At 47.7% G+C, this 14,585-nt stretch overlaps 1 protein-coding gene across 1 annotated transcript; it reads left to right on the plus strand.

Annotated features, from left to right (window-relative positions):
- Nucleotides 1-111: 111 nt before the first annotated feature.
- Nucleotides 112-13,675, plus strand: prss59 (serine protease 59, putative). The gene is made up of 9 exons (XM_079272418.1): nt 112-364; nt 3,767-3,948; nt 5,126-5,358; nt 6,463-6,598; nt 7,892-8,006; nt 11,603-11,804; nt 12,428-12,518; nt 12,595-12,797; nt 13,357-13,675. Exons 1-9 carry the CDS (start codon nt 164-166, stop codon nt 13,461-13,463), a joined length of 1,470 nt encoding a protein of 489 aa, XP_079128544.1. The 5' UTR covers nt 112-163; the 3' UTR covers nt 13,464-13,675.
- Nucleotides 13,676-14,585: the final 910 nt, after the last annotated feature.

Raw genomic sequence — 14,585 nt, forward strand, 5'->3', positions numbered from 1 at the left:
CTATAAATATCACCTGTGGTATGTGGAAATGACATTAAAGGCATTTCTCCCACGTTTTTGCGAGTCATTTAAAGTAGCAACATATCTGATCACATGATCACAAGGAACTGAATCACATGCCCCCTGACTGCTTCCTCGTTTCTGTTGTTTAACAACAAACGACATGGCTTTTCATGGGTCAGGGTCGCTTCTCCCTAACGTAGCTTTACTTGTATTGTTGTCTGTGTTTGTTGACGGGGAGGGACAGTACGGGCGCTTCAGGAGGTTTCAGCATTACTCCAGCCTGAGGACTGTGTTCGACGAGCAGTGGTTCACTCAGAGACTGGATCACTTCAATGGTGCAGACAGCAGAGTGTGGAAGCAGGTGAGTCTGGTCTGTTTCTCATGCAGAGAAAAAACTGGTCTGTGTACATATGGTGCAAAAATAAGTCACGAACTTATTGTCTCATAAATATCTCAATTCATGTTGATTTCTTTTGACTGGATGACTATGAAACACTCGAGTTGTGCTTCAGGAGAGAAGGCGGACTCTTTTAATATAACATGTTATTTTCTAATTTGATTCATTATTTGACCACTGCAGCTGCATCTGTGTCTGTAGGTTTTTTTTACACTGTAAACATCTCTCTATCTATCTCTCTCTCTCTCTCTCTCGCTCTCTCTCTCTCTCTCTCTCTCTCTCTCTCTCTCTCTCTCTCTCTCTCTGTCTCTGTCTCTGTCTCTGGCTCTCTCTCTCTCTCTCTCTCTCTCTCTCTCTCTCCTTCACCTCGTCTCTCTCTCTCTCTCTCTCTCTCTCTCTCTCTCTCTCTCTCTCTCTCTCTCTCTCTCTCTCTCTCTCTCTCTCCTTCACCTCGTCTCTCTCTCTCTCTCCTTCACTTCCTCTCTCTCTCTCTCTCTCTCTCTCTCTCTCTCTCTCCTTCACCTCGTCTCTCTCTCTCTCTCCTTCACTTCCTCTCTCTCTCTCTCTCTCTCTCTCTCTCTCCTTCACCTCGTCTCTCTCTCTCCCTCTCTCTCTCTCTCTCTCTCCTTCACTTCCTCTCGCTCTCTCTCTCTCTCTCTCTCTCCTTCACCTCGTCTCTCTCTCTCTCTCTCTCTCTCTCTCTCTCTCTCTGAGCGGAAGCAGGTGTGCGGAGCTGCGGGAGCGGAGATTTTGAGAGCGAAATTTAACGTGTTTTTCGGCATTTTTTCTTCGTTGGGTAATGTTGGGGATGAGAGTGTAGTGTAGTGTGAAGGGTTCACGGGGGTTGTGTGCACTTTTAGGGTCTTTGTTTGGGGGTGTTTGTAGCCGATCAGCGCGAGCTGTCGGCGGCTAGGCGCCGCCATGGGCCTCATTGATTTGACCAGGAAGCACGGGGTGAGGATCCCGCCGCTGTTCGGGTGTTCGGTGGAGCAGATCAGTCTGGCAGTAGGTGATCTTGTCGGCCACAGCTGCGTGAAGTCCGCAGCACGGATGAACAGCAATGTGGTCGTATTTTTAGACAGCTTAGAAGCTGCGGAACTGGTGTCGGACAACGGGGTGGAGGTGGGCGAGCTTTTCCTACCCGCTTACGCTCTCAGCTCACCGGCAGTACAAGTCACCGTATCGAACGTTCCTCCGTTCATTAGGAACGATGACATCGTCAGAGAGCTGGCCAAACACGGGAAGGTGGTGTCTCCGGTTAGGAGAATGTCCTCGGGGTTTAAGTCCCCGCTGTTACGGCACGTAGTGTCTCACAGGAGACAGGTCCGCATGATCCCCAGCAACAGGAGCAGGGAGGTGAACCTCGTGTTCAAAATCACTGTCGAGGACTTTGACTATGTCATTTTTGCGAAGACTGATGATTTTAAATGTTACAGCTGTGGGAAAGAAGGGCATATGAGCAGAGAGTGTCCTGGGCAAACCGGTTCTCATGAAGACCAGAACCAGAAAGGCACTGAGGAGGAGGGCAGAGGGGACAAGCAGGATGGACATGAGGGAACAAGTGGAGCTCAGGAGGCGAGGATGGAGGAGACAAGTGTGGGGGAGGAGACGGGTGCGGCCCAGGAGGTGATGGTGGAGGAGACGGGTGCGGCCCAGGAGGCGAGGAGGGAGGAGACAAGTGTGGCCCAGGAGGTGAGGGTGGAGGAGACGGGTGCGGCCCAGGAGGTGAGGGGGGAGGGGACGGGGGTGGCACAAGAGGTGAGGGTGGAGGAGACGAGTGGGCTGCAGGGAGTGAGGAAGAGTACTGGAGGACAGGTGGAGGAAGGTAGTGAGGTAGATATGGAGGAAGACGAGGAGCGTCTCAAGGTTACTCGGCCGAAGAGAAAGAAGGGGGACAATCGTGGACACTCACAGGCCAAAAAAGTGGCGATGACAGGAAGTGTAGGTGCTGCTGAGCGTGAGCCCAGTCTGGAGACGGACTCTGAATCCAGTCCGGAGAAAGATGCTGAATCCAGTCTGGAGGAAGACGCTGAACCCGGTTTGGAGACAGACGCTGCTGCTGAAAGTGGGCCCTCTAAACATGAGGCCGACAGCCGTAAGGACTCGGAAGGATACAGTGTGGAGGAGATACAGGAGTATCTGAAGAAGAGCAAGAACGTGAAAGGAGCCAGAGTGGAGGACTACCTCTCTGACACGGAGAAGCTCTCCAGCTCGGCCAGATCGCACATGAGGAGCAAGGACAGAGGAGGCCTCACGAAGCAGGAAGGATACAGACTAAAGAAAATAGTTCAGACAATCAGGAAAGAGACAAACAACGATGGAGTTAAGTGAAGAGACCGGGGCCCACGTCCCCACACCGGCTGTTTCACGGACCGCTGGGGGACGGAGCCAGGACGGGCATCCAGGACGGCACGACCCAGGTCTCAGCAGCATGCTGTGACCCGCTGAGGCCTCAACCGGCGGAGCAGGAGCATCCTGAACTCCTGACTCTACAGATCAGTTTTCGGATCTCGGATTAAGTACAGAGCTGAATGAACTCATCGATTCTTGGACATATTGTGAAAATGCACTCTTTTGTTTGTTTTTTGTTGTGTTTTTGTTGTGAAGTGTTGCTTCTAATCCATTGCCACGGCGACGGTGTTTTGTTTGTTCATATTACTTGAGGAACTCCTGACTCCACAGATCAGTTTTCGGATCTAGGATTAAGTACAGTGCGAAATGAACTCATCGATTCTTGGACATCTTGTGAAAATGCACTCTTTTGTTTGTTTTTTGTTGTGTTTTTGTTGTGAAAAGTTGCTTCTCATCCATTGCCACGGCGACGGGGTTTGGTTTGTTCATATTACTTGAGGAAAGACCAAAAAAAACAGTAAAATAAAGGTTTTCTAAAAATCAAAAAAAATCTCTCTCTCTCTCTCTCTCTCTCTCTCCTTCACTTCCTCTCTCTCTCGCTCTCTCTCTCCTTCACCTCGTCTCTCTCTCTCTCTCTCTCTCTCTCTCTCTCTCTCTCTCTCTCTCTCTCTCCTTCACTTCCTCTCTCTCTCGCTCTCTATCTCTCTCTCCTTCACCTCGTCTCTCTCTCTCTCTCTCTCTCTCTCTCTCTCTCTCTCTCTCTCTCTCTCTATCTGTCTCTGTCTCTGTCTCTCGCTCTCTCCCTCTCTCTCTCTCTCTCTCCTTCACTTCCTCTCTCTCTCTCTCTCTCTCTCTCTCTCTCTCTCTCTCTCTCTCTCTCTCTCTCTCTCTCCTTCACCTCGTCTCTCTCTCTCTCTCTCTCTCTCTCTCTCTCTCTCTCTCTCCTTCACCTCGTCTCTCTCTCTCTCTCTCTCTCTCTGTCTCTGTCTCTGTCTCTGTCTCTCTCCTCTCCAGAGGTACTTTGTGAATGAAGCCTTCTACAAACCGGGGGGTCCGGTGTTTCTGATGATCGGGGGGGAGGGCCCGGCCAATCCGGCCTGGATGCAGAACGGGACCTGGCTCACTTACGCCCAGAAACTCGGAGCGCTCTGCTTGATGCTGGAGCATCGCTTCTACGGAGAGAGTCACCCGACCCCGTGGGTTTCAACCTTTGCTGATTTCCAGACATTTACAATTCTCCACCTTGTATGACGTTCTATTCACTCCGAAGTCCAGTTTTAGATCCGTTTATTTAAACTCTTTGGGCAGGCAGGTGCCAGACAGGCTATTAAATAACAGCAACAAGGTCCAACAAACACAAAACCTTTGATTCTAGAGGACAATAGTTCTTAATTTTCACAGTTTACGTCTATTTTGGGGTCATGCAGGGGCAGTAAAACAGGACAAATACAAACAATACATACAAAATGCAACCAAGTGGATCTACTTTAGTCTGCGCCAAAGAAAAACAAGCTATAGCTGCAAACTTATATGTTTATATGTTGGACTGGAGAGAAACGTCTTTTCAACTCCTCTGTATGTTCGGTACATATTGTGGAATTGACAATAACGCAAACAATACATGAAGAACTCTTTACGTTTTTTAGAGCTTTCAGCAACTCTGGTTCCACAACAGTGCGGGGTCAAAAATAACCATTGTGAAACCCGCTTCATGAGTGTGTTGATGCCGGTGTAGCTGCTGTGCCACCAGATGGCAGCCCTGCATTCTAAAGAACGTCTCCGTGGCTCCCTGCTGGTGTTTGGGTCTGGCCCCCAACATACAGAGAGGAAATGTTGACCCCCTTATGAGCCAGCTGGCAGCCTCATGTCCTCAGGTGGGGCTCTTCTGGCTGTTCCAAAGTCGAGGCTGAAAAGTAAAAGGTGATCGAGCTTTTGTCATCGGGACCCCTCGTCTTTGGAGCGAGCTGCCTGCAGAGACAAAGCTCTCAGAATGAGTCATCTCTTTTAAATCACTTCTTAAAACACACGTTTACAGACTTTTTTTATGTGAAGTCGTCACTTTACTGCTTTATTGTTATTTGTTGATTTTACTAAATCATTGAACTAAATTATTTTATTTTATTTATTCTTCTTCTTTTCATCTGTTGTCCTGTTTTAGCCGGGTTAAACTATTTCCTCAGTTGTGTTGCTTTGCTGGCCTCACTGTTTCTGTTGTTTTTATTGCTTTGTTTTTGCTGCTTTGTAAACTCTGTGTTTAAAGCAGCTTTATAAATAAAGTTATTATTATTCAGTGTCTGTCCAGGCTGAATGTTGGGACGCTCAATCAAAACGACAGTATTGTGCTCACGCCTCCCTCTCATCTCTCTGTTTCAGTGATCTCAGCACAGACAGCCTGCGTTTCCTGAGCAGTCGCCAGGCTCTGGCCGACCTGGCTCACTTCCGCGCCGTGACGGCGGAGACGCGGGGGCTGGCCGGCAGGAAGTGGGTGGCGTTCGGCGGGTCGTACCCGGGTTCTCTCGCCGCCTGGTTCAGGCTCAAGTACCCTCACCTGGTCCACGCCTCCGTGGCCACCAGTGCACCTGTTCACGCCACGGTCAACTTCCCAGGTATTAAGACACACACACACACACACACACACACACTTTGCATTCTCATCTTGTAAAGACACATGTGCTACTCATTGTTTGGATGGTCGACCAAACTCCATTCAAAAAACAGTGAATGTAAATTTGCTGTCAGGAAATGAACTGCACACTTCTGAATCAGAAACGAAGTTTGCACATCGTGATTGGTGCATGACAATAAACACAGTGCAACAGTATATTATTTACAATGTAATGTGATGAACAAACAAATTGAGAGGATGTGAAAATAAGTCTGTTGTTAAAGTTTCGAGTGTATCTAAGGCGACTTTGGACGCAACACACAATGCAGCAAACAACCGTTATTTAAAGGAAGAGACATTTGAGCTCCTGTAGCAACATCTCTGCAGAAAGCATCGAGCGTTGCGTTAAAAAAGACTTTTAATTCCCCACGTCTCGCTCCGTGTCTCGGGAAGTTTCGAGTCCCCGAGCGATGAGGAAAGCTTTCGCTCTCTATCTGTGTTGTGTTTGGCCCGAGCTCGTTGTTTTCCTGCAGGAAAGGCTGCGGGGCGGGAATGGAGGTCAGAGTGGCTTTGAATGTGGACCTGCACCGTCTCTCCCACACACACACTCCCACACACACACACTCCCACACACACACACTCCCACACACACACTCCCACATACACACACTCCCACACACACACACTCCCACATACACACACACACACAGCGGCGTTATCTTGAAGACACCATTGCACACAGTCGCTCTGACTTCTATCAACCATCCGAGACAGAAAACATGTGGGTTTGCTCTGACGTATCTGTTTATTATTTCCCAGAAACAACACTGCACTCAGTCAGCATTACGACCAGCGAGAGGCTGTGTTTTCACTCTCAGATTTGGTAATGTGGAGCTTCTCCTCTGTTTCATGAACTGTGAAATTCACTTCTCGACCTCACCGAGACCTCTTTCAAATAAACACTTTCACGAGGACTTGACGAGAACCGGGTTCCCTCTGAAGATTAAGTGGTGCTTGTTGCAGCGCCTCAAAAATAGCCCTGTGTGTGTGTTTGATTGTCTTTAAGTGCCCGCCCTCCCCTCTGTCTTTATGTTCTATGTGCCAGAGTACTTGGAGGTTGTGTGGCGCTCGCTGGCCTCGGAGAACGCAGAGTGCCCCGTCACGGTGAAACAGGCTTCGAGTGCCCTCGTGGAGCGCCTGAAGGACCCCAAGACCTACGACAACATCACCAAAGACTTCAAGTACGCTGTCGAAACTCTTTGTAGACGGTTCAAAATAGCAGAGTTTGAGCTGACCAAGGCCTCGGATGAAGTACGTCATCTTAAAAGATCAGGGAGACGAATAATAAATCATGATCTCTATGAATTATAAGATCATTTCTCTTTTTATCTGGTAAAGGGGGAATGATGATGGGAATGTGCATGTGAAGAACGACGGGATAATTCAGCTTCAATGCAATGCATCCTGGTACATGTAGGCACTGGCGACGAGGCTTCACGAGCTCCACTTTCTCTGTCAATACAGCTCCGTGTTACATTGTTTTCTTAATTTTCTTCCAAGATTTTCACTTTCAGCTTGTCTCAGCCGGCCTTGTGCTCCGTCTACAGTCGTTGTGTGGTTCTCTGGTGGTGTTCTGCATATTTTAGGTTGACATAGCGACTGTAAGTCAACATGGTCTGTTATACTGCTGCAGTTATTCTCACACTGCTAGTTACTGTCTTGGAGACACACCAAAGCCTCGACTTTGTGTCTGACCACATGGAACATCTTTTTTGCAGACGTGTCCTCGTGCAGACACAGAGGCTTGTCCAGCTTCTAAACCACAATGCCTCAGAGGATGCACCACTTGCGTCACGATTTCATCGAGAAGGAAGAATCACGCGCACATGAATGGTTTCTAACATTAGCATGACTCGACATGTTGCCCAAACAAGGCCAGACAGACAGTCAAAGTCTTTTTACCGCTTCAGTCTTTCACACAAAAGCCCTCATTTCAACCTACACTCCCAAAGTCAGTGGGGTTCATCCTCTGGGGACCATGATTGCCTGTACAAAATGTTTTGTCATTCCATCCAATGTTTGCTGAGATGTTTCAGTTTGGACCAAAGTGGTGGACTGACCAACGAACACTTCTCTCCCCAGAGCCACGAACAAAGTTGGTCTTCCCGTGTTTGGAGAGATAAGTTGTAACTGTGTGGACGGAGGTAAACACCATCCACCCACATCCGTGGTTCAACACATCCTCTGAAGGAGTGCGTCTGCTTTGTGGAGCTGGTTTTTCGTACATAAGAAGCTCCAAACACTGGCTGGTTTATTGAAACAGCCTGAGGCTTTATTTCCTGAGAACACAGGAAAAGAGAAACAATAACTCAATGCACTGTACAACTGCCAATGCTTTGGTCTGACTTCCCTCCCATGTCCCCCTCTGCCCCCCCCCCTACCCCACCTCCTCCTTCACCTCCTCCTTCATCTCCCTCCTTACTCCCTTTGCATCCTCTCATCCGTCTTCCTCCTCCTCCTCCTCCCCCCTCCAGCTTGTGTTCCAAACTGCAGATCCAGACAGAGATGGACTCTGCCTACTTCCTGGAAACGCTGGCTGGCAACTTCATGGATGTGGTCCAGTACAATGAAGACAACAGGGGGTTTGAGGTGAGAGTAGACACAAAAACCTGGATTTTGGGGGCAGATACTCTCTTTTAGATTTGGTTGTTTTCATGCCAAAATAAGTGCTCATTGCTCACACCAGCTCCAGACATTGAACTCCTTTATTGCATCTTTACTTCCTGTGAAACGGAACTTCTTGCTTCCAGTCTTTCAGGCTCTTCTTTCAAAGGATCATTTCCAATAAAGCCCCTTTCTCCCTAATCATGCTGATAAATTCTAGCCAACATGTCATCAATTGTGAGATAAATCTATCGCTACGATCTCTCCACAATTTAATATTCATTGACTGACATGACCAGAGAAATATGATGGGGGGGGAAATTCCAGGATGAAAGTTGCTGAAACTGACATTTTTACACAGACGGACCAGAGAAGTTATTCCAGTATAATTCACTGAATCCCCTGTTATACAAACAATATATCAGATCTGACATGATTCATGCATGTGGGACTGAGAGGGCAGAGCTTTTATCCAGCCTTGGTTGAGTGGAAGGCAGCTATGAGGTGTAGGAGGGCTGCAGACAGCCCCAGCAGTACACTGGAACATAAGAAACGCTGCATTGTTGAGCAGCCGGCGGCCCTGGGATACGGCCTCGTAAGAGGGTCTCCACGGCTGCTCCTGGGGCCGCTTGTTGCTCATTTGTCTATCTCTACATTCCTCGTGTGACCTACATACATGATAGGTGAAGAATGACACAGTTTCTGTTTGTTTAGTGCTGCCGGTGCTATGTGCTGATATTGGCTCAGATTGCTCGAACAAGTTGGTAGAAAATCTCCAATGAAGCCAAGTGCCACGACAAAAGTACTGATGAACCTGCATTACAACATTCAGGATCGAGTGTGGACACTAAAGCAACCGGCTGATATCAGATTTTTACTACTTTTTTACGAAGAAGAGGGCCTGAATAAGACGAACAAATTCATAACCAGAAGAATCCACACATGACACGATGTCTGGTTGAGTTCCATGATATTAAGGCCATGACAAGGGAAGGTACAACTGAATCCTTCAGCCCTGAAATGACCATTTGTACGTCGGTTACACACCTTGTGTTACCTTGAATGTCTACACGGCGAACAAAGAATCCACAAACAGAGAAAAGTCTTGATGAACTCCAGTAAATGGAAGCCAGAAAGCTGCACTCAGATTCCCAGATGGTGAGTCAACGGCAGTATAAAACGGACAATGAAAGGTGTTTTGAGAACGTGTGAGTCAAGGAGCACACTCACTCCCATCGCATGATCCTCCTGGCGGAGATAAATATCCATTTACAAGCTTGCACACGACTTTGTGCGGCATAATCCAAGTCTCAGTTCTCCAGTCGTGTGCTCGCGACTTCACAATCGCGTGCATTTTCATGTACAAAGGTGTGCAGAAGTGTGTTACAGTTGAATAGATGCATGTGTGTTTGGGAAGTAGTGAGTAGGGAGCCAGTCACACACCTGATGGATGGTTGGTTAAGTCTCTTTTTCTTCTTCTATGCAGCAAAACCAAGACTTTCAGGAGAAAACAGATGGATATATAGATATCATTCTCAATGTCCCCGAGCTCACACAACAAACAGGTTCTGTCCTCTGGAGTGGAATTAAACCTTCCGATAAAACGAATCATGCAGATTCAAAACTGTGAATCATAATCCGCACTACAATTATGTTGTTCCAGAAGAGGTCTCCGTTGTGGTGCGACGTAGTGCCCACGCATCTCATCAACATGTTTATTGTTATGATCTCTTTCTGAACATCTATTCCCGTTTCTTTTTCCTCCCGTGGTGCTCTGTTTTTACCAGCTCCCCTCCTGTTTTCCTTTCTCATCCCATCCCCTCTCTGTCCCTCCTGGACGTGAGTCCGGTTACCAATAAGCTGAAGAAGTAACAAAAGCCTCTGTGGTCTCTCTGGTTTCCTGTCGCCCCCGAGCTAAAGAGACGCTTCTAAAAGAACTGAGAGGAGTCCACGGCGCATAGCCCGGACCCGCCGCAGCCAACGGCTCTGCCTCGCTCACACAAAGGGCCGCGTATGGAGCGAACCAGCAGCTTTTAGGTACCGCTGAGGAATTTGGGAAAGGACTGAGGAACCGAGGGTGTAACTCAATCAGAAGAGGCCGAGCGGTGGCTTCACAGTTGAGGGGTTATCAATGGGGGGCTTTATAGAATACGGAAAGGGCGTTATGTAACGTCGTGGAACAAGTTCCTCTCTTTACACACAGGAGGTGCGGAGAGGTGCAGGGATGCATTTATAGTTCTTGAGGCTCTCCTTCTGCACGTGGGAACAACTGACCACCGCCAACTGTTTCACTCCTCCAACCCTCAGTCCAGCATCATGCACATTTATACCTGGCATTGCATTGTGGGTTGTTGTACAGGCAAGGGATCATTCAATTGTTCAATTATTCATAAGTCCAAAAGCTGCTGTCTGCAACAGTTGTTGGGCCTTTTGATTTTGATATTCATCTCATGCATTCTGTGCAAATGTCACCAGTTCATTTGTTGTTTTTATGCACAATTTATTGGACGGGGTACACAAATACTCTTTTGTATAAATAAGTAAATTAAATAAATACAGGTCGAAAATCAGAATAAAAAATAAAGTCTCCACAAAGTTCAGAAATTAACTTTAATTGTGTCGGCATCTTGGTAGCCGGGATCGATCTATCTCTCTCGCTCTCCCTCTCTCTCCCTCCCTCCCTCCCTCCCTCTATCGATCTATCTCTCGCTTTATCTATCTATCCCCCTCTCCCTCACTCACTCACTCTCTCTCTCTCTCTCTCTCTCACTCCCTCTCTATCTCTCTCTCTCTCTCCCTCTATCTCTCCCTCTCTCTCTCACTCCCTCTCTCGCTCTCTCTCTCACTCCCTCTATCTATCTCTCTCTCTCTCTCCCTCTATCTCTCCCTCTCTCTCTCACTCCCTCTCTCTATCTCTCTCTCCCTCTATCTCTCCCTCTCTCTCTCTCACTCCCTCTATCTATCTCTCTCTCTCTCCCTCTATCTCTCCCTCTCTCTCTCTCTCGCTCTCTCTCTCTCTCCCTCTATCTATCTCTCTCTCTCTCTCCCTCTATCTCTCTCTCTCTCGCTCCCTCTCTCTCTCCCTCTCTCGCTCCCTCTATCTCTCTCTCCCTCCCGTCTCGCTCCCTCTCGCCCTCTCTCTCTCTCCCTCTCTCTCGCTCACTCCCTCTCTCTATCTCTCGCTCTCTCTATCTCTCTCTCTCCCTCCCGTCTCGCTCTCTCGCTCCCTCTCTCTCTCGCCCTCCCTCTCTCTCCCTCTCTCTCTCCTCTGGCCCTCACGCTGGACTTTTGAGGGTGACGGGTTCCCAGCTTCAGTTTCATGAGCTGGAACAGGAAGTGGTCTCTTAAAAAGCCACTTTGGATTTGTCTGCATTAAAAACTCCCTCGACATGAAACCCACAACACAAGCCGGGTCCCTTTGGTGCACTCTTTCACTCTCACGTATATGTCACAAGTTCACGTCTCCTTTCACAATAAAAGCCCAAGCAGCAGAAAAAGACCATTCATCATGAGATCAAATTTACACTCCTGATGAGACATCATCTCAACTCATTTGCTTTCTTCTTCTTCTTCTTCTTTAGGGCGTGACGGGCACCAACATCACCATCAAGGTGCTGTGCAGCGTGATGGGCGACACCTCGCTCGGCGATCCCTACGCCCGCTACGCTGCCGTGGCCCGCCTCATGATGGACACCTTCTCCATCAAATGCGTGAACATCAGCTACAAAAGCTACCTCGGAGACATGACGGACACATCTTGGAACGGGCCGGCCGCAGGGGGAGGTGGGTATTTACTGGGAAGGGCTGTCTGTGTGTATGTGCAGACGTGGTTATTTAAAAATGTCACCAGCTATGTTTTACATACTTGGGGCCAGTTTGTTGGCAGGCTGGTGTGTTTTCGGTTGAATAACAGAGACAGTGTGATGTCACATTGACATTTTTCCACCGTTGTCTAACAGTAATGCATAATACAGGAGCAATCAGCTGCAGTAGAAGGTAGAACAAACACCAGAAGCCTCAGTGGACCAGAATAAAACACAGCAACGAGACCGGTTACGTGTGCAGTTTGGGATGCGGTCACAGTCATGACGAAGCAAAAACCATTCCTGGGTGTTCTCGGAAGGCTCCTTTTAGGATATGAAAAAATAAACAAGGCAATTTCTGGCTCAGCAGATCCATCAAACAATGTAATTACATCACGTAACTCCTAAAAAACAGTCCTGGAACGATGTGGAAATCCCAAAATAATAATGCACTCTTTCCTCTCTTCATTTGGGCTGAATAACGAACAAAGTGAATACAAACAAAGCGTCATCTTCACCTGCTCTGTGCTAGTTAGTGCATTGGTTTATACAAACCAACTGATTCTGCTGGCTAACGGGTCATTTGTGTTTGTGTGTGTTCAGGGAGACAGTGGGTCTACCAGACCTGCACTGAATTTGGATTCTACCAGAGCACCGACTCGCCCAACCAACCGTTCACGGGCTTCCCTCTCGTGTGAGCACACCGCACATCGCCTCTCTCTGCCTAACAAACGTCCGTTTTCACCGCCGCTCTCGCCGTTCCCTTCTAGGTATCACGTGAAACAGTGTGCAGACTTCTTCAACGTCAGCGCCGAGCAGCTGGCGGAGGCCGTGGCTCAGACCAACGAGTATTACGGCGGCTACGACATCCGCTCCACCAGAATCGTTCTGCCCAACGGCTCCATTGACCCGTGGCACGCATTGGGAGTCACTCGGGACATCACACCCGACCTGCCCGCTGTTTTCATCAAAGGTGAGAAAGCAGGGTGACGTTATACTGTCTTCTAGAAATAAGATTTTAAAATGTATGAGTCAAAACGTCTTTGTGTTAAAGGTCAATTTCACTTTCCCCCTTTCACTACTTGTTGAAACAGAGTTCCCAATTGGTCCGTTTATTATTTTACAACGTTGACGTCAGTAGAATGAGATTTAAGTAGAACACTCATCCAAGATCATGCACAGAAGATATCTGATTCCAGTCCAGTTGTCTCTGTTCTTCTTTGTGTGTCGTCATCATCGGGTGTCGTATTGGTAGACAGTCCTTTGACGACAGTTTATCATTAATAAGCATTTGAGGAACTTTTAAAATCATTTATTTTTGTCTGAAATGCGTTGAGTCACCCGAGTTAACTGAAGACTGGATTTCATTTGTGACTGCTTCACGTTACAGAAGCCAAGCAACGGTTTCAGCATCGAACAATGGCTCACTTGTTCAATTCTAACTTCATTAGGTGGATAATTGCTCTCAGAAAATCTCCGTTTGACTGCTTTTCTTACATTTATACATATATATGTTGTTCTCTCTGATCCAGGAACGGCTCACTGTGCCAACATGTACCCTGCCAGGAGCCAGGATCTCCCCCAGCTGGCTCTGGCCCGGGATCACGTCTTCCTACTCCTCCAGAGGTGGCTGAAGTGAAATGACTGACAGCCGAAGAGGCCAATGGACGGCTCGGCAAGACAAACGCATTTTAACTTCTGTCCACATGGTCGACACTGCTGAGTGAGACTGCTTCTTTTACTGCCACGCTCATGAATCTGCATGAAAAGGCATTTTACACAAGCGTCGGATGGTACAAAGTTCAGCTGTTTTAAACGAATAAATGACTGTCGGGGCTTTTTTCTCTCTCATTTTCAGTTTCATTTTGCGTCAACATTACAAAGGTTATATATATATATATATATAAGATAGTGCACTCCTGGGCAGAGAAAGATAGCTCAGTTGAATGAATTGTTTAAGGAGGTTTAACTTCACATTAACTGACTGTTTGAACTATTTAACTGAAGAACAACGAGTCCAGAAATACTTCATCACACTCAACCATTTCATTTCGCAGGAACAATTTCATAAGTACTGGGGAAAAAAGAAACTTGTGTAAGTCTGTGAAATTAAAATGTTTCCCATCATAGCATATCAACATCATTTCCCTTTCACTGGAGCATTTGAAGGCTCCACAACACACTGAGAATCGTGTTTGAACAGGCAGCAATGAAACAAAAAGGAAACACTTTGCTGCAGAGAATTCGGCCAGAATTGTCTCTGGAGTTCATGTGTTTGCACGAGATCTGCGTGTCGCACAAACACGTACACATCTGGTCGCGCTCGTCAAACAAGTTTAGTCTTGTTGGTCTTGTTTGATGATAAGAGCGCAGCTACAATGCTGTCTGGGCTGCTCAACAGGAGCATGAGATCGCCAGCAGGACCCAGAGATGGCGTGTAACTGTTTGGGAAACTGTGTAATCGGGACGACATATTGCAATGTTTTCGTCTTTTGTCTTGGATTCGGTTTAAAAGCAGAGTCTGCATGATAAGAACAGAAGTGGCCTCGCATGACACGCTTGTATTAGACAGCTGTGTGTTCAATAAGCACCTCCAAAACACAGACACAGTGACCCCACTTTGCTTAACGCTGTTTGTTTTCACAGTCAGTTCCGTCTCTGCATCTCAGCTGCAAGAACCCCACTCCAACACACGTACCACACCCCCCCCCCCCCCAAAATCTGTAGACCAAAAACCCTGCTCTGAATTCAGCCATCGGTG

This window comes from Melanostigma gelatinosum, assembly GCF_949748355.1.
Source record: "Melanostigma gelatinosum genome assembly, chromosome: 7".
Classification (NCBI taxonomy): domain Eukaryota; kingdom Metazoa; phylum Chordata; class Actinopteri; order Perciformes; family Zoarcidae; genus Melanostigma; species Melanostigma gelatinosum.